This window comes from Bipolaris oryzae (assembly GCF_000523455.1).
Source record: "Bipolaris oryzae ATCC 44560 unplaced genomic scaffold scaffold_177, whole genome shotgun sequence".
Classification (NCBI taxonomy): domain Eukaryota; kingdom Fungi; phylum Ascomycota; class Dothideomycetes; order Pleosporales; family Pleosporaceae; genus Bipolaris; species Bipolaris oryzae.
The window spans coordinates 24,522-46,306 of NW_006911453.1; the positions used below are offsets into that span (position 1 = coordinate 24,522).

Below are 21,785 nucleotides of genomic sequence, written 5' to 3' on the forward strand. Positions count from 1 at the left end.
CGTTTCAACAATGGATCTTTTTTTCTTGGAAATGCAACTGCACGGACCAAGCACCTTCAGAAGACATGGTGATTGGATAGGTTGTAGAAAAATTCTTAATATTATGACCGTGTGCTGTCGAGCAAGTGCCACGGAATTTTAAACCTTTTTCTTTAGCCTTATCCTAAATTAATCAGAACGTGTTTTGACATATGTAGATGTAGATGTCTTTGAGCTGCCGGACCTTCCGTAAGAGGCAAACCGACCACTCCGCGAAGACCGCGACATCGCGTGGGAGACACCAGCACGTGCCTCGTGGTGTCAAGACTGGGGCAAAAGTCGGAGGTGGAGCAGAAAAAAAAACTGTTACAATGAAGTGGAGTGCAATGGAGACCCCGATCCGACGTTGATTCGTGCCATGGGGAGGGGGATAATATGACGTCATCAATGTCACCTTGAATTTTCGAAGTTCGAGGCTAAGGTTGGTGGCGTGGCTAAGCGGCACTGATCGTCACTGCTTGGGCGGCTTACTTGGGATGCTTGGACGGTCTTCAAGGTCTTGTATGCAAAGCTTGGAGCGTAGCTAGGGTGAAGGACCCTATCCGGTGTATATGAAGTTGTGGCTAGAGGCCTACTTGCATTGTTATAACTTGCGCACTCATATGTACGCGTACATACTTTTGGGTAACAAGCAATGCCACCTTTGGTATGACGACGATAGACCTCTTCAATAGACCGCCTTTGCTTCGGCCGACATCCGATTTGCATTTGCCCCATATTTACTGCTGCATCGCCTGGTCTGAGAGGCTGTGGGGTAGTAGGCCTGAAGGACCAAACGGCCCCTAATTTGAACGCGCCATAGCGCCACAACTCTGTCAGTGCGGACAATGTAGTATGACGTCCTCAGCATTGACCGTGTGCCTTGTGATGCGCACAGAATGCAGTGTGCTGCCTGGTTCGCCGCGCCTATGCCATCACCACTTTCACTTTTCACTGCCAAGTTATAAGAGTCCCTTTCCCCAGTGTAATCATGACGCGCGAACCTCGCTTTAATAGTTAATCTTTCTATCCCACACAGCCCTCGGAGCCCGTACTTTTGGGGCCTCGAAGGCACACCAATTACTGCCCAAATATCCAATAACTATCAATCGTCTAAGCGCTTAGCGTCCGACAACATGGCGTCCGCCGCGGAAATAAGACCAGACATTCACGATCCCGATACCGTCAACAAGAACGAGGCTGGCGATCTCGAGAAAAAAGCTGCTTCTGATGGCGATCACTCTCACACGGAAAACCCAGCTGACCACGCCATCTCTGCTGCCGATAGAGAACACTACGAAAAGTACGGCACTTACGATCGCTATGAAATCACCGAAGAAGATTGCTACGATGAGCTTGGGTTTTCTTTCCCCGAATGGAAGAAATGGACTATCCTCAGCGTCATCTTCATGGTGCAAGTCAGCATGAACTTCAATACATCGCTATACAGCAATGCCGTCAGCGGCATTTCGGAAGAGTTCGGCGTCAGCGCACAGGCAGCGCGTGTTGGTGCAGCTGTTTTCCTACTCACATACGCCTTTGGTTGCGAGCTTTGGGCGCCCTGGAGTGAAGAGCTCGGGCGATGGCCTATCCTTCAGCTCAGTTTGTTCCTGGTGAATATCTGGCAGATCCCTGTGGGTATCGCACCGAACTTTGGGACCATCATTGGTTTTCGTGCTCTTGGTGGTCTTTCTACTGCTGGTGGCTCTGTTACTTTGGCCATGGTGGCTGATATGTGGGAACCGTGAGTGCCTTTTCTTTCTAAAACACGGTCAAAACTAACATATACAGTGACAACCAACAATATGCTGTTGCGTTCATCGTCTTCTCTTCAGTTGGTGGTTCAGTTCTGGGTCCTATTGTCGGTGGCTTCGTCGAGCAATTCCTCGCGTGGAGGTGGAACATCTGGATCCAGTTGATCTTTGGTGGTGCAGTTCAAATCGCCCATGCTCTCCTTGTTCCCGAAACTCGCACAACAGTGCTCATGGACCGCATTGCTAAGAAGCGTCGTCAAGAAGGCGAGAAGAATGGCAAGCCGAACAACATCTGGGGACCGAACGAACTCAAGACTTTCAAGGAGCGATTCAGCATGCACGAGATCCTCATTACCTGGATGCGTCCATTCCGCATGTTCCTCACCGAGCCTATCGTCCTTGTCTTATCGCTACTGTCCGGTTTCTCCGATGCAATCATCTTCATGTTCCTTCAGTCGTATGCCCTTGTGTACGAGCAATGGAACTTTGCGCCCTTCGCTATCGGATTAACCTTCATTGCTATTGGTATCGGCTACTTCCTTGCCTGGTTCTCTTTCTTCCCAGCCATCAAGCGCAACAAACGCCTTCGTGAAGAGAAGCCTGAAGATGAACGTGCTCAGTACGAGGCGAGACTTTGGTGGTTGCTCTACACTGCACCTTGTCTCCCTATTGGTCTCATCATCTTCGCCTGGACTTCCACCGGTCCGCCAATCCACTGGATTGGCTCTCTCATTGGTTCCGCAATCATTGGTATCGCCAACTACGCCATCTACATGGCCACCATCGATTACATGATCTGCGCCTATGGACCCTACTCCGCTTCCGCGACAGGTGGTAATGGTTGGGCCCGTGACTTCTTGGCTGGTGTTCTCACTATTCCTGCAACACCTTTCTTCCAAAATATCGGCGGCGATCTGCATCTCGCATATGCCTCAACAATCCTTTTCGCAATCTCGTTGCTTCTGGTCGTTTCTGTCTACGTCATCTACTGGAAGGGCCCTGAGCTCCGCAAGCGCAGTCCGTTCGCCCAACAGCTGAACGCTGCTCGTGACGAGACTGGCGGCCGTCGTGTTAGCAGTTTACCAGGGCTTTATGGAAGCAGGGCAAACTCATTTGCACAGCAAGGTGGATCAATGCCAACCTCGCGCAGAGGCAGTGTTATACGTGGTGTTCCAGATGCAGAGAACAAGTATGCGGAGGCACAGCGCATGAAAATGCAGCGCAAGCGGAGTGCGAATGGTAGTACTGCTTAAGCTTTCTAGAGAGTAGCTCTAATTGTTTACCAAAAATGTAACAATAATGCCCAAACCTGTTCCTGAAAGACGTTTTATTGATTGTTCTATGTTGGTTTGTGATGTTGATCAGAATTTTGAATTTAATGCAGGTAGTAGGGGTTTTGTTCACATGTTTTGTTAGACTTAAATTAGTATTTATCTGGTAGCATTCGGAACAGTCTTTGGCATCACTTCTTCCGGTGCAGCAGATGCCTCGATGTCATCAACAGCAGCACTTCTTCCATCTTCCTCGCCTTTGTTTTTCCCAGCACATATGCCCTTGAGCAGCCTCTCAACATCAAAGCCCTTTGACTGCCACTCGATTCCCTCTTCGTATTTATCAAACGTTTTGCCGGCTTCCTTGGCACGTCTCCGAATATCGCGAGTCCGAAAAAGCCATACTAGATGCGAGACGACCATACTCATCTCAATCGCGCAACTGTCATCGGTCAATACCCATAGAGTAGCTGAAAACTTTGCACGTGACTCACCATAAAGCGTACATAGTGCCGAATAGCGCATCAAACTCATTCTGAGCTACCAAAGCCATGAGTGAGAAAAACGCACCATTCCAATCGATTGCTAAGAAGATGAAATCTATACCAACAACCCTCCCACGTCGTTTGAGAAGCTCAAAAGGAATGGGCAGGTAACCGGAGATGAGTGTTAGGAAAGCAATGATACCAATTAGCAACACCGGCCACTCTAATCCTCTCGAGTACGGCGGCCGAATCGCAAACACAAGGCCAACTTCTACTCCAGCAAAGATGACAAGAAGGGTGCATAACAAAACAGATGCAGTCCACGTTCTCCACTTCCTATAAATCTATTAATACACTGATCAAAATACTCAATAGCGCACACTCAACATACCGACCATATATCAAACACTGCGCCCAGCTAACCCCACAAAGCACCCCGAAACACTGCGGTTGCACAATAAGCGGAATGTTGAACTGCTGAGCTATAGCATACGCCCCAAAAGGCACACCGCTAATGGACCAAAGCAGCATCATTGATTCCGGTAACCCAACCGTGCTTTTCGTCCGGTAATTGCGCCATATTTGCGGTACAAGCTGGACGCACCAGAACACCGTGCCCAGGGTACCCAGTACGTTTGCTGCTAGCGGGATGGACGTCTGTGGTGCCATCGTAGCTTTAAGCTGTGATGAGGGGTTCGAGCAGGGGGATGTAGTATCAGTGTACGGCTACGATTGTTTGAGGAAATCAGAACAATGGGGAGTAAATTTCAGGTATCCTAGGAGGATATTCCAGAACCCGTGGCGACCCCCCCCGCTTGTATCTTTCCCAAAAGCTTGAACAGCCTGCTTATCTTCACACGTGTGGGTACAGTGGGGCCGCGGAAGGCCCATCTCAGGATCGGAATTTGAGCAGTTTCGGCCAAACGAATCGTTGGAGAAATGCTCATGTTGTGTCGTGAGGTCTGCCGACTGGGTTAGGCTGGAAAATCCAGGTCGTAGTCATGCGTTGATTTGATCACTTCTAAGAAGTGTGATGCGCATATTGCAGTACGCTATGTAGGAAGTGGTAATAGGATGGCATGTCGTGCATTAGGGCAGCGATCAAGTTCTCCGGCCGATGGATTATCGGGTGGGACTAATTGGTTAGGAAGGGGGCCTCGGAGGCCGTAGAGTAGCGGGTTCCGGGGTGTGTTTTACCGTTCGGTAGTCTTTCTGTACTTGTTTTCCTTGCTTGGGTTAGTTTACTAAACAAAGTTCTACTGGTGGCCCTGCTGGCATTGACTGCAGTGTCCTACTTATCGAACTGCAGACTTAAGGTAATCTTTTCAAGCTGCAAATATCGGTGTTGCTAGTGATCCGTTTCTTTTACGGAGAATCAACAAGTCTTTAATTAGACGTCCCTTATGTTTTAATGTTACACCCAGGCAGGGGCAGTAAGCTTTGCAAAGGCTGAGGTAACCAAGATTTCGATGAGGATCGATCTTCCGGGTACTCTATTGGGCGCCATGCAAGGTCTTTTGGAAAATGTATACGCTTGTACTGATTCATGTGATTGCTAGATGTTCGATAACCAAGCTTTCCTATAGATAAGTCTGCGAGATCCATTGAAAGACCCTCTTGATGATACTTAGAATACAAAGCATTCCTTTACTATGAGAGAAGTAGAATGTGGTTAGTATCGCAAGACCCAATCCTTTTGAACCAAGTAATTGAGCTCGGAAACCCCATTCCAGATTTTAGACACAGCAAAAGATCCACAAGAGGTAAAATGAGTTGCTGAATTCTTCGATCGCCGAAGTCGACTCCTGGCAGCATATGTGTATGTAAATGGAAGGGTTCGTAACTTTGGTGGCTGTTGGTCGAGGGGCCGGGAGACGGCAAGGTTCTTTTTTTCACGCAGCAGAGGTTCTGCTAAACAGAATTCTGGAGGTAGCAAACCCTCACTGGGCAGAAGCGGAAATAGAAGTAGTAGGTTACTCACAATGGCGGTCTCTGGTGGCATGCTGTGCCATACTAATTTCTAATGAAGTTACGCATTTCGAAGAATCTGGTACAACAATCAAGATAACGAGTATCCAGAGACATCTCTACGTATAGAGAGCATCAGATATGTAGTGGTACTTTCCAAACTACAATTAGGTCATTCAGCCCTATATTTTATACCATGCAGCCAGTTGCACTAGCTACCAAACTCGCCCTTTTTAAAAATTCAGTCTTCGCATCCCACATCGAAGTTTATGTACATTTTTTGCCTGTTACACGAACGGCAATCAGAGCAAGGACTCAACATGTAGGTGAGAGCGAAGTCTTCAAACATGTGTGATGCTTATGCGCATAGACATGCATAAATCCAAATGACATCGGAGTAATGTATGTAAACCCTAGCGTGACTCGAGAGCTTGTAAGTAGGATGCAGACCCACTTTACCCTAGAGACATTACAGAACACACTAGGGTCTTTTAAGATCGGAGGATCGACGAGGTGTCGGAGATGTACTGTTCCTTTGTTAATGTGGTCGCAGGGCAACTCACCGGCGAAGACAGTTTCCCCAACGTTAGGTTCAATCTTGCAGCGGAATCATTATTTTTGCCGATAGAAACTCTCTGTTTACGCTTCATTCAATGAGCAAAACCATAGGGGCAAGTTGGATGAAAGAAATCAAATCTAGAAACGTAGTTGTAAGGAGAGCATGTGAATATGAACAAGCATCTGGCCATGTCTAATCACGCGAGTTGAATGATGTTCGTAGTGCGTAACCTCAAAAGGTAGCTACTTTATCTGCTTTGAGATATCAATATGAAAGGTTCTATAGATCCGATATGATTCGGTGTAGGCTAGCTCACGTTGATAATGCCAGGTGTGTCACGTGTCGTACTTATACTTTGGCGCTAGCGGAACGGAACATATTCAATCTTGGCCTACGTCAACACTCTTCCACTTTCAGCGTGTACACATGTGCGTGTCGTTTTTTTCAGCTTACCACAAATAAACATACATTAAAGCAGCGGTATGATGATCAACAACGCTTCTCAGGTTACTCCTTCGTAATGCCAATGGATGTCGTTGACACTTCACCACAGCCATCTGCAACCTGCGACACTGCTTTCGTGCACCAGAAGAGGTACTATCATGCGAATCCATCTTTCCAGAGATATAAGATTTCCGTTGACTCTGATGACAGGATCGTGAGAATATTATGGTTTCTGCGCAGTGGCGACGACACCGAAGCCACGCCGTTCTTTTTGTGCGGCGTCCAATCAGTCAAGGCGGATGCTAAGGCCTTCTTGAACGATTGACACGATCAGCGATCGTCGATGTCAGCTCAACGGCTCCCGCTGAAAACCTCACCCGCTTCCTCCTTCACTGGCAACACATTTCTAAACGACCCGTGCTGGGCACCATAGTAACCACCCGAATTCGCACATTGGGTTAAACCCAACACAGACACACGGACCTTTATTCATACCGGGAGCTTCTTCCACTGTTCATGATATAGCACCTTCGGCCCCGCAGCTTTCGAGTACTAACGGAAGCTACTGAAAGCCACAACATCAAGTTTTTGTTCATAAATTTTCTCTGCAGCATACCCTGGTATCGCCTCAACGTCGACCATGAATAACGCCTGGGCTGGCTTACGTGCTACCTAAGTCAAGCTCATGATCAACAATAATGGTTTGCCTCCAGGCTATAAAGCTTGGGGTCCATTCATCTCCAAAAACTACACTATACATCCAGTGAGTCAATCGGATCTTATTTTAGCGGGCACTGCATTCGGGATTGCCAACATCTTTGGCCTCTCTGCGGCTTTCATTGGTTTCAGGCAGACGAGAGCGTCCAGACAACCATGGAAAAATACATATATCTGGATGATATGGCTTGAATTGGCTGCTTCGGTGGTCCTTTCCGTAGTCTGCCTGCTGTTCTTACTAAGAGTTATACGGCCCAGTTTTTACATGTACATGGGCATCTGCAAGTATGACACATCTGTTTAAATAGAAGATAACTAACAAGTCCAGTGGTTTGCTGGGTGGTCCAGATTCAAGTTTTGCCGCAGATTATCGTCAATCGAATTCGTGTGGTTCTGCCGGATAGACAGCGAGGAACGTATCTGGCTATAGGAACCGCGGTCATCGTCACTTTGATCAACATCAGCGTCTTTTGCGTGTGGATGCCCGCGCGTCTTCAGATCAGTCAAAGGTATTCACTGTGCGTGATCTTTGATGTTCTGACTGACCAAAACTCAGATGGATACGCATCAACTCTATCTGGGATCGAATTGAGAAGGTCCTTTTCCTACTCTTGGACGCGTACCTGAACTGGTACTTCATCAAGACTGTCCAATCTGAGCTTGTGAGAAACGGCCTGAGCAAGTACAACCGCCTAGTCCGCTTTAATAAGCGCATCATTGTAGTCTCACTCTTACTCGACGTCATGATCATCGCAGCAATGAGCATCCCCAACGGATTCGTGCAGGTCACCACCAACCTTTCCAATCCTTACGTCAAACTAACGTCAAGCAGCTACGCCATTTTTCACCCACTAGCCTACCTAGCCAAACTCAACATCGAAATGTCAATGGCCCACTTCATCCGCACCATCGCTCTCGCCACCCCCCATAACCAAAACCGCATCTCCTTCACAGGGTCCAAATCCTCAATCCAAACAAGCCCCTTCACCACCGACATCTTCGCCGAAGTCCCCATGCCACGCCGCATGCTCATCCGCGGCCTCTTTAGTCGCAATCAGCAGGGCATGCTACAGAAAGACGCGCGACGTAGAAGATCGCGATACGACTCTGGGCAACCTGCAGGTGCACCGGATGTGGATTTGCAGTCGCTGGAGCCACAGTCTAGCAAGAATGATACCCATATTACTGCCGACAGCGTGGATGATATTAGGTGCATCGAAGGTACGCTGCAAGTACTCGAAGGTACGGATAGGCCGCGACATGTTGGCGTGCTGGGTCCAGAAGCCTTCCCACCTTTGCGTGAGAACGATGGGGTGTGAAAGCTGAGGTCGATCTCGTGACGACACTTATGTAGTGTACTTTTTGTGGTTATGACTTATGAACTGTTTTTTATTATCACGGATCGTCTTGGATCTAGGATGCCTTACCCAAACGCTTTCTTATCGTATGATTTGAAGTGACGCTGCTACTATGACGATTACAACGTTATGAATGAAGATGCAATGGTCATGGAATAAGGCAGTGTATTTCTTCTTTGTGATCATCTTTCTGGACGCCGAGATTGTGTTCGGGGGTGAAGTGAGGTTATAGAAGTGGGTCGCGTTCAAGGCATGCGGGCACAGAAATGGCGAATAAAAAAACATGGTTGTCTAATAAATGTTGGACAGAGCATCAATTGACTATTGTTGTACTTCATCCCCATAGTACTACTTGCTTGGATAACATGAAACACATCCATCGCTTTCCTATTCTAACACATTGACTTTCCTTTCGAGATGTTACTCTCGACTGTGTCTGATACGGAAATGACGTCGCAAATCCTGCCCACTATCTCAAGTCTAGGCCTGCCAGTTGGGATCCTGAGCCTGAAGGTCGCGGGCAATCGCTTCGTCGTTGGCAGTATCATCATCGATACCAATGTTGGCCTCGTCACCGGCAAGGGCAATAGCACCCTGCTTCTTGCTCGTCATGCAGCACGAGTAGAACAAGCTAGCCCAGAGGAAGACCCTATCAAGCATGTGTTAGCACCCATGAAGCTAACGGTGTCTACTGCAGATCAAAAGGTTACGTACCAGTTGAAGAAGTTGAGCCAAAGCAATAGACCTTGCCATCTTCCAATCTTGACTCCGTTCAACCACATGCCTTGCGTACCAGGATGATGTGGGTCTTGGTCGGCCTCAGCAGGCGCGCTAGCTAGGTATCCGATGAATCCTATGAACGACATGCCGATTGCAGCCAACATCTTGAGCACCTGGTACTTTACATATTTCTGCTTGGAAAGAGTTCCAGCCTCTGCGTTCTTTTGCTCACGGATGACGAAGAAGATGGTGGTGATGGAGGTGAGGAGCGGGGTGTAGAGAAGGCTGAGCGTGAAGAGTTTGTGGCGAAACGGGATGAGAAAGGTGACGAGAAAGGCAAAGAATGCAAAGAATGCGATGGCTAGCTGGGCGTGTTGTAGGATACGGAGGCGAGGGGAAACATTCGCGGTGGGTCGAAGAGCGAGGGGCATCCTCATGGCAGGCATATTGATTTTGGCGTCAATGAATTGCTGGGAGAGTCGATTCTTCTGTTGATGGCTCGAAGACAACTGTGACGATAGCTGCACAACGCAGGATAAAAGGCAAGCTTTATGGCTCGATTAGCCTGTTGACCGGTTACGCCTCGTGAGCGATCCCTGGTGACCCGCACCCATTTTTGGTATGTGCCCATAGTGTGGCTTGTATGGGTTTTGTTGCCAGAGGTATTCGATTGGCCGTGGTGCCTAAAAATGGGGGCACGCGTTACCGAATGCGTTTCGTCGTGGTAAGGCGGCCAGCATAGGTGTAGGCGGAAGCATCCAGGTCACGTCAATGCGCAAGAGAAGATCTATCAAGGGAAGCGATGCGACGATAGATATTGGTATGCCTGATACGAACCCCCCGTAGGCTTGAAGTGTCGCCAAGGTGTTTGCTGACAATGTCGCCCTCGGCTATCGAGCTGTCAGTCGGATTGTGGCTGAGTTCGTACAAAGCAATAACCGTGTCAGCCGCCAGTGTTTCAGTCTCGCCAACGACTTGAGAGGATTTGAAATGCACGCCTTCGTAAGACTTGCTGGCACTACCAATCTCGGTAAGCTCTTGATTGCCTTTAGCCAGGTGAACATGCATCGTCTTTGCCAATGCAGCGTCTCGCGCCCGGCCAATATGCTCCTGGATTGACAGCAATGGGTTGTGGTCTTGCTGTGCAACATCAACTTCGTAGACTACCATATACAGCATGTTGTGTGTTTCAACCGGCTGGTTCGATGTCAAAACGGATGCACTTTCGGACGAAACGATCTCGCAAGCAAACCGACTCATCTGTGCCAGCGACGGCATAAACTGCATCGTCTTTTGCGTGGGATGATTGAGCGCGTGCAGATACTCTGCTGATGCCAGGTCTTGCACATTGGACAGTTGGTACACGGCAAGATATTCGTTGTGCCCATTTTCAGGGTTGAGCGCGCGGTAGCGACGCGCTCGCTGGAATCCTGGGAGGCGCAGGCGCTCAGGGAGATGCTCGTTGGTCCACCAGTCGTTCAGAGCGCCTTCGTCTACTGTTGTAGGGTCAACAGATCCCCATATGACAAGCAGACCCTGTGCTTCCATGACTGATGAGCCTGGTAGTGCTAGTTTGTAAGTAGTGTTGATAGGGTGATTAGGTGCAGGGATCAGCGCGACTTCACAGACAGAGCACTCGTTGATGAGGCAGCAGCGGCCATGGCCGGAAACAGAGAAAGACGAGCAGCCGGACTATGCGGGGCGTTCTGTAAGGGGAAGGGCTGGTCCCATCATCGGCAAGCTGGGTTTTGGAGATGTATATGTATGTAATGCTGTAGTGGTGATGATGGTGATGATGATGATGATGATGATAACACTGTGACCAAGTGCCGGAAGGTGGGAAGGTGGGGTTGTGCATAGCAGGTGCTCAGGTACCAATCCCCATGTTCTCTCCACATCCTCCATCCCTTCTGCCCCTCTCTACCTCCATCTTTCATTTGCATCCCATGCCCACACCCACACCCGCACCCATATCCGTGGCGATATTACAAGACCTCCCAGAGAACGGCCCGGCTCTTGAACACGGCCGCGATGGCGATAACATGTCGGATCTCGGCACCCGCAGCCCCCACTGTTCCCAATCCACGTGTCACGCACATCTTGGTCGACTAAGCAAGCGTTTCAAGCCCATGTGTGCCTGACAACACATGCGAAAGCCGTCGTTCACCTACTACCGTGCGGCTCCACTCGTCCCGGCCCTACCGGTACTGCTAACCTGACTCGTGTCCACTAATGGCCAATCTCCTTGGTCCCCGACATCGACCCACACGGTAATTTTGCAAGGCTTGGTGTCAATTTTGCTGGCCTGGAGTCAATTTTGCTACAGTTCAAGTCGGGCTGTGCATCTCATGCAGATCGCCGCTAATTGCACATATCTAGCCGCGGCTAGCAAGACAAGCCTTGGTCTGAAGCTCAGGGGGAACAGAGATACAGGTAAATGGCGCTTCGTACTTATATCTACTAGAGTCGGCGCGCACACCCGTCCGCTTTGCCTTTTGCCCTGCCGCGTCTGCCCACTCGCTTTGCATTCGCAAGCTCACGTTCCTTAACGCCACACATACCATAGTCGCTCCTTTTACCCTGCAACAAAGCCACAATACCTATCCGCCTATCGACATACATCTAAACTTTAATTCTTACACTCGTATTCTGACAGACCCGCTATCGAGCCCACACGGATTACAACAACAAAAAACACAACATGCGTCAATCAACCGCCCTTCTGTCCATTCTTGCCAGCACCGTCTGCGCTACTGATATCGTTAGCTTTTACTTCCCCGGTGGTCCGTCACCCGCAATTTTCTTGTTGTCTCTCTGCCCTCACGAAATCGCTCTCTAACAACATATTCGCAACAGGCTATGAGGGCGCCGATCCTGTCGCGACAATCAACACTGTCAACCCAACAATGACGGAATTCCGCATGGCTTGCCCTACTGGCGTAGACAGCTCGGAGTGTGGTTGGGGCCCTGGACTTGACGCGACGATCCTTTCGCAAACACGCTACCAGGCCACTATGGACGCTGGTGGTGTCTCGATGAGTCTGGGCTGCGACTACAATAAGAAAAAAGTCGAGATGACATGCACAGTAAAGCAGGAAGGTGGCAACGCTGACACTGGCGGTGAGCCCGTCACGGCGGTTTTCTCTAACGACGATGTCAAGTTTTTGACTGTCGATGTTGTTGCGGGAAATAGCTTGCTGAGGACCGAAACAAGCACAGCACCAAGCGCTAGCGCGACAACCACCAAGACGAGCGCTCAGTCTACCTCTGCAACTTTGACAAGGAGTGCGAGTACAGGACAGATGACGGTCGAGTCGGTCAGCGAGACGGCCAGCGCGTCGGCCAGCGCAACTGTTAGCACCGTTTCTACTCCAAGTATTGCGCCCACACCAACATCGAGCCAGTCGTCTGCAAGCGTACCCGAGAGCACTGGCGCTGCTGCAAGGTTCGGCATCGAGGGCTCTGCCCTGCTTATGCTTGCTGGTGCTGCGGCGCTCAATGTATGGTAAGCGTCTCCAGTAGACTTAATGACTCAATTGCCGTTCATATCACTACAAGTCGTGATTGATTCTTGACCAAGTGTTTGCTACAAGGCAAGTACCTGATTGATGTACCTCCATTCTGTCAAAGCTGGTTATCCGCTGTTCGCACAGTTTTGGATAATGTTACTTTACCTCTACATTCCACTTCGTATTCCCCTTTATTGTATAATAGGTTGAATTAGTACTAGTATCATTGAAACAATCTTACTTTTATGACCGAGATGGATGAAGATGACGTAGGGCTGGAGACGGTTTTTCGCTCCCACTTGTTACATACATAGAATGGGCCTCTGCTGTAAGACTAGCTGCTTTTCACCATATGACCGTGCGATTTAATACGGCACATGCTTTTCTTTAGTGAGACATAAAACTGGAGCGGTAACAAAGTTCCAGAAAGACTCTAAGATTTCCCATGTCTAGCCTGTACTGCTTGCTACAAGACCCTTGGTCACTTTTGCTTTGCGTTTCCTGTTCCTGTCAGGGTCTTCGGCTCTAGCGGCTCTAGCGTATCATGACATCATCGCGCCCCCCACGCTCCTCTCCCCGCAATCCTCTTCCTTAAACTCCCTACCTCCTACTACAACTTAGAAATCTAGGCCTTTGGCTATTTCGCAGCCGTGCTGCCCGGAGTCCCTAGCTGATGCTTGACATGCGCAAGAAACGGTGTCGGCCTTGCGCATGACATCATATTCGCTACGCAGCGCAGGAGGCTGTGCATTTCGGCTGCACAACACCAGGTTATGGAGTCGGATGCTCAGACGCCACGCCTGGCCTTCAAGTCTAGAACATCTCACCGTCTCCTTCTTGTGACGTTATTCTACCCTCAAGAGACGTTGCAGACATGGGGAACGCGTGTTGTAGCCGCGGCAGCTTATCCACCTTAGGACTACGGTTGGTTCCGAGAGGCCTTTGCGGTCTAGATTTTGAAGGCTGGGACCAATATCTGCAGATATGATATCTTTGTGGGGTGGTTTTTTTTAGGACGATCCCGGTCTTCGCTCGTAAGGCAACTGTTTCGTAACGAACTGGTCGCACAAGAGAAGGGCAAATGAACGCTGTGGAGGGTTTGAGATCTCGATGGAAAGGTTCTGGATTCTGTGAAGCCCTCCTGCTTCGTGAGGGCTCGCGCGCTAAAAGTATCCGTGTAGATAGAATCGTGAGTACAAAAGCGAGCATGACGCACTGACAAAGAGAAGAGCATCACACACACACACACACACAGAAAACACTAGACTATCAACTGCCCAGCCGAAGACACTTAGTATTCATCTACTTCGAAATGCGCGTCCTTGTAGAGACTTCAATCAAGAAGCCCAACTGCGACGTTCATCAAAATGCAAACATACCCCCCCACGCCCTCTACGAAACAACGAAGAACGCTCAAAGCAAGCCCAAGCGACGTCCCAAGAAATATCGTGCAGTCGAACGCTCCGACGGTGTCATTGTTGAACATCCTCGCTATCGCCCCGCAACTTTACAACAAAAACCATTATCGCAGTCGCATCCCCAGAGGGCTTTTCTGCTTGACCATACGTTTTCATCCAAAGAGATGAAAGACGCGAAGTCTAGCAGGATGACGTATGACCTCCTGGGTGTTGGGTGTTTCGGGAGCGATGCGATACATAGAGGGCATTACGATACGGCAAAGATAGGAAGAGGAGACTTCTGTGGAGCGGAACATAATCAGTGGACATTTGTTGGGATTGAAATGTATACCTCTCAACGACGGAGTTTTGTCGGATCAGAACCAATCGATCGTTTTCTCTGTGAATCGGGGCCTTGGAGCTCATGTACTCGAAGAGAGGGGGAAATGTAGTTTGAGTTGCCATATTTTAGTATAGTGGGTAATGCCATCAAAAGAAGCGATTCGCCAAATATGTCCTTTTCTTCAATCGCGTGACCTGTCTGATGGAGCCGCCATCTGTACCTTTACCCCACACACGTACAAAACAAGGAAGTGCACACTCGATGCGTTATCTATGCACTATTTTCTAGAACGGGATTTATTCATGCCGAATGCATCATCTATCAATCACGTGTATGTATCAGGCAGCAATGACGAATCACCCAATCGAACGCTAGCGTCTTGGCGTGAACGTGTCACTCCTCCCACTACAGTGAACCAGTGCAACAAACAGGCAGTCCCTGAAACAGGCAGAACCTTCCAAATCTTTCAAATACACTCGTAGGTCATCTCTAAAGCCTGCAGAAACAGAAAACAATCTATTCATCGCCCCGCTCACCTTCTGGCGTCACCTCGTGTTTATCAGCTGCATATAGCGCGGTTGCCGCAGGTGTGACTAACTCACGGGACTAAAATGCCCACATCGATTTCTACCCAGCGCATGAGCATATAGAAACACGCAGGAAGACGGCACAACCCAACCGTCTGATAATCACTTCACCTTAGGCAAGTCCGTAAATTCACAATGGCGCCATCAACACCATCCAGCTCGAGGATGAGAAAGAGACGAGTGGGAAGTCCTGGCATCGCGCCCGCAATCCCAAACCTGCCACGCGAGACTACGAGACGAGAGACTGCCCTCAATCACGAGCAGCAACATTTCGATCACCAATCAAACACTGTTTTGGACTACGATGAAGCGTACAAGCGCACCAGGATATGTCTTCTGGACCTACCATCCGAGTTGATTGACTTGATAGCCTCCAATCTTCGCACGGAAAAGTCCATCTTCAACTTTGCGCTTGTAAATAAGCGGCTCAGCGGTGTTGTGCAACAAACTATGGCTCGGAGCCCAGTGCTTCGTCAGCCAAACATCAGAGGTTTCCTTGAGATGCTTGGACATCACCCTGAACTCATCCAGAAAGTCACAAGCGTCGACCTCGGTGATTTCGATTGCTCTCATCACCAAGATTGCCACTGCCGAGATGTTCCCAACCTCGACGGTGATGTCAAGGAGACGATTGGTAGAATCATCACTGCCAACACTCAGGGCGAGGTGACCTGGAGCCACATCCGGAAAACCAAGAACTTTTTGGGTCCAGTATGGCGCGAGGACCAAGCCTTCTTCTTGAACACACTGGTAGCGTTGTGCTCGAACATGAGATCAATAACGATTGAGCTCCCGGGAGCCAGACGTTTCCAAGCTGGGCAGCCACCCAGGCCGAACCACTCAGCACCCCATATATTTCCTTCGTTGAACCCAGAACTACTTCCAGTCACGCCATTCGAAGGAATTGCTCTCCAGATACTGCGCCCCACACTACAATCCCTCACCATTGCTGAAGACACTAGATGGAAGGGGCCGGCAACTCTCGAGACTCTCCAGTTTCGCGATCTCCAATGGCGAAATATGGGAAAACACACCATCACATTAGCTGGATTTTCTAGCCTCAAGCGCCTAGATGTTCCTATGGATGCTCTCGGTTGCCCACAAAACGTTGTCTTTTCGAACGAGAATCGTCATACTACACCCGATAAGAATGATACGCCAACACGCAACCTCGTACTGAAAGACGGGAGATTACAGACATTGGAAGAGGCACGCTTAAAGGTTCTGCCTCCTACACTCACACACCTACATTTACGATCGTGCAATAAATTCACATTTGCTTTCCTAAAAATGATCAATGAGACAGCTACCGAAGACATGCAGTTGAGATACGTCGAACTATTCTTCCCCAGCGAATCCCACGAAGCCATCATTAACTGCGACGCCACAGACGAAGGCGGCTTCAGTTATCTGGACCTACTAATGGAACTTGAACGCAAAAATATTAATGTCCAGTTCTTTTGCGGGGTGAAAGAAACGCGAGTCGATATGCGTCGCGAGTTGGAGGCTCTGAGCTTCTTAATGCCTTACGAAGTTTGGAGATACTCTAATTTCCGCAGGCCATTCTCAGATCTGAACCCGTATGCTAGCAGGATACGCCAGTCATCGATGATTGGCAGTCGCCTTTTCTTACGTCACGCGAACAACCATCCGCGACTCTTCAACAGCGTGACATTCGACCCTGAGTCATGGGCGCAAAGCGCATTCTTTCGGGGGACGAACCCAACTAGAAAGAGCAACTCAACACGCGACCAGAAGCCCAAAGCCGACGAGGAAATGGAGAACAGCTCCCATGTTAGAAACCGTGAAAAGCAGAAGATAAGGCGACGGCTGCCTGATTTGCTCAGTAAGACTATTGAGAACCTTGCTTTGATTGTGCTAATGATTTTAGACCTGGATAGCTTCCATTTCAGCTTCAACAAAGTCCAGAGTCTTTCATCTCTACTTGAAGAAGCTGTATTTCAGGGTATCGTATTGCCCATCTCAGCGGACAGCCGCGCACAGCCTATTGAAGATAGTGGAAGCTCGAAGAAGACCAGCAATGTTGGAAAAGACGATGCAAGCCGCACAAAGAGAGGTCGCAGGACAAGATATGCAGAACCAAATATCAGCGAGGTCAAAATCTTGGAAAACAACATGATTGAGCTGGAGATAGGATCGAGTTGTAGGATCCTCGCGCCGGACCTACCTACCTCCGAAACGTCCACGTTCAACACTGCGAGTTGGGTTACTGTTGACTGGAGAAGTTTCTTCAAACCGTCAGAAACAAGCTATAGGATGATTGTCTAGACATAGAGCAGCAGGCTGCGAGGATAAAGCGGTGAAATTGGCCGAATCGAACCAGGGAATCGGCTCAGGCTCCGGAGTAAAGTGGTATGCATATGGATATTATTTTAGTCAAGGAATTGGGACACATGTACCAAGATGGAAGCATGCAGGGCATTCACTGGGATTCCAGTGTCGCCAGGGATGCTCATTTCGTTTAACAGTCTGATAGAATGCATTACGCGCTTGCGCAAAGGTCTCACGACCACATTATGCAGAACGCTCTTACTTTCAGATAGGGCTGATTGGTGTATTCGGGGTATTCTAATTTATTGCATTTCTTGGGCAGGGACTTTAAGGAAGTGGCTAGGTCAGAGCGGGCTCGTGACAGACGTTGCAAAGGGTCATCAGCAAACAAATTAACATTACGAAGGATAGTAGGTACACAAAGAACTCCTACACTCCACTCTCCAGCCAAATGTCACTCCAAACATGTGTACAAGAATATGACGTCTTGAACTTGAAGCAGTCGCCCCCAATTCGTAATCATGAGTGCATTTCCAATCGTTATCTTCATTTCGTTCATGCCGGCGGCGCAACACAGTGATGACTTCCAATACAGTGCGTGCAACAAACCTTGTTACTTCCCGGCGCAGCATTTCCACAAGGATCTAGGCTCAACGTCAGTAACCCAAACTCAAAAAAGGACATGCTGTGACTTACACCAACTCGGCAAGCAACCACCTGTGCAAAACGACAGAGTCAAGTCACTGCCGGATTGGCACACCTTGACCGAACTTCCAGCGGGCTGCTTTCCGTATCCCCAAACAATACTCTGGCACGTGGTATCGCTCGGCTTGAGCGACATTGTGCGTCCGGCAAATCCATCGCCAAAGATATCGCTCATATCGTACCAGATCTTCTGGCCGTCAAGATTGTAGGCGAAAATGGTCTGGCTGACATTCGGCTGAAAGATGCCATTTTCAATTGGCGAAATCTTGAGCGCGATACCCCCGGACTGAGGGTCGCGCCTGAATGTCTCGCTGTAAGATGTCGACGGCTGAATCTTCTGCTGGGGACCGATGCTTCCACCTACGGACCAGAGGTAAATAGCCTCCGGGCATTCGTTGCTAACGATTGCGCGACCGACGGCGTGGACGTGAGGCAGGAAAAGGGAGGAAAGGGTGGCGAGAAGAGTCAACGAAGGGAGAAACATATTTCCTGTATGTAGTGGTATACCCTTTGTCTTCTTATTACTTTATCCTTATTTAATAAAGAAGCTGGGCTTGTATCCTAACATACCTCCTTCCGCCCCTTCTTATATACCCACAACCCCATGCTTCTCAGCCATACCCTCATCCCCCTTTCGCTCGTGCCCTAAACCCCATCACACCACACAAATCCACTTGTCATACTACAACAAACTATACAGCCACACCCCACCTAACACCACGCTCACAACACTTTACGCCACGCTACCTCCAATACCAACCGCACTCCATTTCCATTCCCATCCTATGGGGGAAGACAAATACCCATTCATAAGGGGCATAGTCGCACGGCCAGCCCGTTAGCGTATTACTCTAGCTTATTCGTTAGGCAACTCAGCCAATACCTTATCGCTAGCATCGCGCGTGTGGCCGGGCACTAGCGCGCGCAATCCCGCGTTTCGGTACCACTGAATCTTTTGCCTTTGCACACGCGAGGAAAGCGGGGGAGGGGGCTGTGATTTCGTTATTTTTTTTCTTCTTCTCTTCTTGGTAGCTAGCTAGTTGCTGAGCCCAAAGGGATTTTTGGCTCTTTACTAGCAGGATAATTACACAAGAGTAATTTCCCTCGCTGGGACGGGACGGGCGCTTTTGGGGGGGGGGGGGACAAGTGGGCGCAGGGCAAAACACGGCCCCAAAACGCGGGGCTGGCGCGTTGCAAAGCTGAAAGAGAAAGAGGCTGCAGAGCAAAGCCCACTTGGCGAGAATAAAATAAAATCTATTGTTACTATCGAAATTGACGAGCTGTGGAAAGTTTATTTATTTTTATCTCTTATGATTTTCCTGTCTGCTACACAGTGGCCCTCTTTACTCTCGTTCGCCGCTCTCGTTGTCTCCTGTGGGCTATGGGCATCAGCGTTGCACCGCACTCAGTCGGTATGTTACGTTGTGCCTGCGACGGCAAAGCAAGCAAGCAGCAGCCTGAAATGTGAGGGTTACATGCGTTTACTGCATATTACCCTGCATATATCGTCCTTGCAGGCCACCCCTGGGCGGTATAGTAAACACGGTTATCGGCGATATTAAAGTGTGGGAGGCCCTGGGAAAGGATATGTACCATGGTACTGAGGTCAGCGTCGTCTGATGTCGCTTTTCTTCGGTCTTGGGATTAGGTAACTGGTACGCGATTGTTTTCGTATTGCGGCTCGCTTGGTTGTGGTTGTGATTCGCTGGGCGGAAAGTTCATTGTTCCTGGCTGCGTTGGCTGATATGGTGGCTAACTAAACGCGAATGAGAAGTGTGCACATGTACGAAAATGCCCAGATAGTTACGAAGAGAATATTGGATGTTGGCTGCCAACGCATAGATTTGAATTATTTATAGAAATGATGTCCCAGGACCTGGTTCTTGGGCTGATGGGTGGTTCGTATTTGCTGTCATGGGCTTTTTGGGTCAACGGTCTCGTATACGAGGGTTGATGTCAATTGTTGCTGTCAGGCACTCTGTTTGTGTAACTTGACATGCCACAATGTTCTTAGAAGACAGAGCTATACGTTACAGGGTCGTGTCCAACACATTGTAGTGCTACCTTGCTCACGTGAAGTTTAATCTTCTTTGCCAATACATCAAGGCTAGCTTTGAAGCCTTGGTGGCGCATACAAGAGAAATTATCGGCTGTGGAATGTATCGCAAACAGCGTGGTAACGAAAATCCGGTAGCCTCCGAGGATGGTCGATATGACGTGCAAAACATCTTACAACTCGCTCTATAGTTTTTATTATAAGCATCGTGTTGAAAGCTAGGAATATTCCGCGGAATTTGGGTTCTGCTCCTCGGCCCCGGCGTCTTGTGGAACAGCTGATATGCCCAAGGAATTTGGTCTTGCTAACATTGACGTAGAATTGTTCAAGAAGTTGCGTAAAGAACTGGAGTTTTGGTGCTTGGGAACCCTTCTAGATTGTATTCAAGTGCCAATATTATGGAAATAATGGAAGCAACACCAGGTCACTCAATGTCCACGTTTTCCATGGTAGCAGCAGGTATGCGCATAGGCACTAACGACCGTGCTACCAGCAAGACTAGATACCGGGCATGTGAAAGGATGGACTTTCTAAAAACCAAAAAATACAGGAGATACGACTAATTTCGTAAGGCGACGTTGGTCTTGCCTCTCGAAAGCTCCAACTTTCCTGTCTTTATCAGATACCAAGCGGGCCGGTAACTGGCGCGAAGCTGATGACATCAACCTATCCACATGAGACAGCCGCAACACTTGAAAGTGCCAGCGTCTTTCAGGAGAAATCCGACTTTATCTTTCCTGTTTTATGCAGTGATGAGGGAATTTTTTCTTCTTCTACTCACCCACGGCGATTCGCCAAGGTGTTCCGAGATCTCAACATTCAGTCAGCCTTCACGATTAAGTTGTCAGCTGTCCCCATCGGTAATTTCGAAATAATTACAATATTCTAAAGAAAACTTTAGAAGAATCATGGAAACTTTTGGTGGCAGTCCAGCGTTTTCTTAGGGTTGCTGCAAAAGTCGAATGCTCCAAATGGCCTCAGTCCAGCAGATGAGGATATTGCCGCCCATATCCCAGATCTTGATGGCTTTCTTGATATTATCAAACTTCTCAAGAAAATCGAACGTATTGTTTTCCAGTTTCCATAAGATAGGCTTGCTCTTAGGAATGTCACATGACGATATCATTCATGCAGACAGTGCGCATTCCCACGACTAGAGGATGTTGTGGTGGACAAGCAAATCAAGCATTATCGGATGTACCCACATGCAAAGTAAATAAGCAATATCCCCATATTAATCCATTCAATGAAATCCCAAAAAGAAACGCTGAAAGAAGGTGCTTCGCTGTCACGAACGTTACGTCATTGACACATCACCTGCCGCGGCGGCACTATAGCTGCGATCGTCGCAGCTGAGCCTATCGCAGCCCGACCTCTGAATACCCCCTAGGAAATAGATTTTAAGAAATACGCAGAAGGTAGTCATCACGTTGCACGAAGATCTATGAGGCTCGATGATGCAGGGGTAACACTGCGTAATTCGCTCGACCTTTACCGCGATCTACCAAGGCCATACTCCTTCAAGGTTCCAAGTAGACCTCCCTAAAGTTATGACGCCTTTATCTTAACCGTTTTCTTGGCTTTTAAAGATGGAATGCTAAT

The 21,785-nt window shown here is 48.8% G+C and overlaps 9 protein-coding genes across 9 annotated transcripts; 5 read left to right on the forward strand and 4 right to left on the reverse strand.

Annotated features, from left to right (window-relative positions):
• Positions 1-1,154: 1,154 nt before the first annotated feature.
• Positions 1,155-3,025, forward strand: COCMIDRAFT_105702 (uncharacterized protein; the record flags this gene model as incomplete). Its single annotated transcript, XM_007693696.1, has 2 exons — positions 1,155-1,762; positions 1,810-3,025. 2 exons carry the CDS (start codon positions 1,155-1,157, stop codon positions 3,023-3,025), a joined length of 1,824 nt encoding a protein of 607 aa, XP_007691886.1.
• Positions 3,026-3,202: 177 nt separating this feature from the next.
• COCMIDRAFT_105748 (uncharacterized protein) lies at positions 3,203-4,197 on the reverse strand (the record flags this gene model as incomplete). Its single annotated transcript, XM_007693697.1, has 3 exons — positions 3,203-3,485; positions 3,538-3,864; positions 3,920-4,197. The coding sequence occupies 3 exons, from the start codon at positions 4,195-4,197 to the stop codon at positions 3,203-3,205; spliced, it is 888 nt and encodes a 295-aa protein (XP_007691887.1).
• Positions 4,198-7,184: 2,987 nt separating this feature from the next.
• COCMIDRAFT_56790 (uncharacterized protein) lies at positions 7,185-8,139 on the forward strand (the record flags this gene model as incomplete). Its single annotated transcript, XM_007693698.1, has 3 exons — positions 7,185-7,501; positions 7,540-7,725; positions 7,773-8,139. Coding segments are annotated over 3 exons (870 nt in total), but the record flags the coding sequence as incomplete, so codon positions are not given.
• A 915-nt stretch (positions 8,140-9,054) lies between these two features.
• Positions 9,055-9,740, reverse strand: COCMIDRAFT_105737 (uncharacterized protein; the record flags this gene model as incomplete). Its single annotated transcript, XM_007693699.1, has 2 exons — positions 9,055-9,223; positions 9,289-9,740. 2 exons carry the CDS (start codon positions 9,738-9,740, stop codon positions 9,055-9,057), a joined length of 621 nt encoding a protein of 206 aa, XP_007691889.1.
• Positions 9,741-10,062: 322 nt separating this feature from the next.
• Positions 10,063-10,842, reverse strand: COCMIDRAFT_105717 (uncharacterized protein; the record flags this gene model as incomplete). The annotated part of the gene is made up of 1 exon (XM_007693700.1): positions 10,063-10,842. The coding sequence occupies one exon, from the start codon at positions 10,840-10,842 to the stop codon at positions 10,063-10,065; it is 780 nt and encodes a 259-aa protein (XP_007691890.1).
• A 1,153-nt stretch (positions 10,843-11,995) lies between these two features.
• Positions 11,996-12,803, forward strand: COCMIDRAFT_8715 (uncharacterized protein; the record flags this gene model as incomplete). The annotated part of the gene is made up of 2 exons (XM_007693685.1): positions 11,996-12,077; positions 12,151-12,803. 2 exons carry the CDS (start codon positions 11,996-11,998, stop codon positions 12,801-12,803), a joined length of 735 nt encoding a protein of 244 aa, XP_007691875.1.
• Positions 12,804-14,115: 1,312 nt separating this feature from the next.
• Positions 14,116-14,652, forward strand: COCMIDRAFT_40252 (uncharacterized protein; the record flags this gene model as incomplete). Its single annotated transcript, XM_007693693.1, has 1 exon — positions 14,116-14,652. One exon carries the CDS (start codon positions 14,116-14,118, stop codon positions 14,650-14,652), a length of 537 nt encoding a protein of 178 aa, XP_007691883.1.
• A 613-nt stretch (positions 14,653-15,265) lies between these two features.
• On the forward strand, positions 15,266-17,419 carry COCMIDRAFT_8716 (uncharacterized protein; the record flags this gene model as incomplete). The annotated part of the gene is made up of 2 exons (XM_007693686.1): positions 15,266-16,976; positions 17,022-17,419. 2 exons carry the CDS (start codon positions 15,266-15,268, stop codon positions 17,417-17,419), a joined length of 2,109 nt encoding a protein of 702 aa, XP_007691876.1.
• A 558-nt stretch (positions 17,420-17,977) lies between these two features.
• On the reverse strand, positions 17,978-18,611 carry COCMIDRAFT_105724 (uncharacterized protein; the record flags this gene model as incomplete). The annotated part of the gene is made up of 2 exons (XM_007693701.1): positions 17,978-18,066; positions 18,119-18,611. 2 exons carry the CDS (start codon positions 18,609-18,611, stop codon positions 17,978-17,980), a joined length of 582 nt encoding a protein of 193 aa, XP_007691891.1.
• Positions 18,612-21,785: the final 3,174 nt, after the last annotated feature.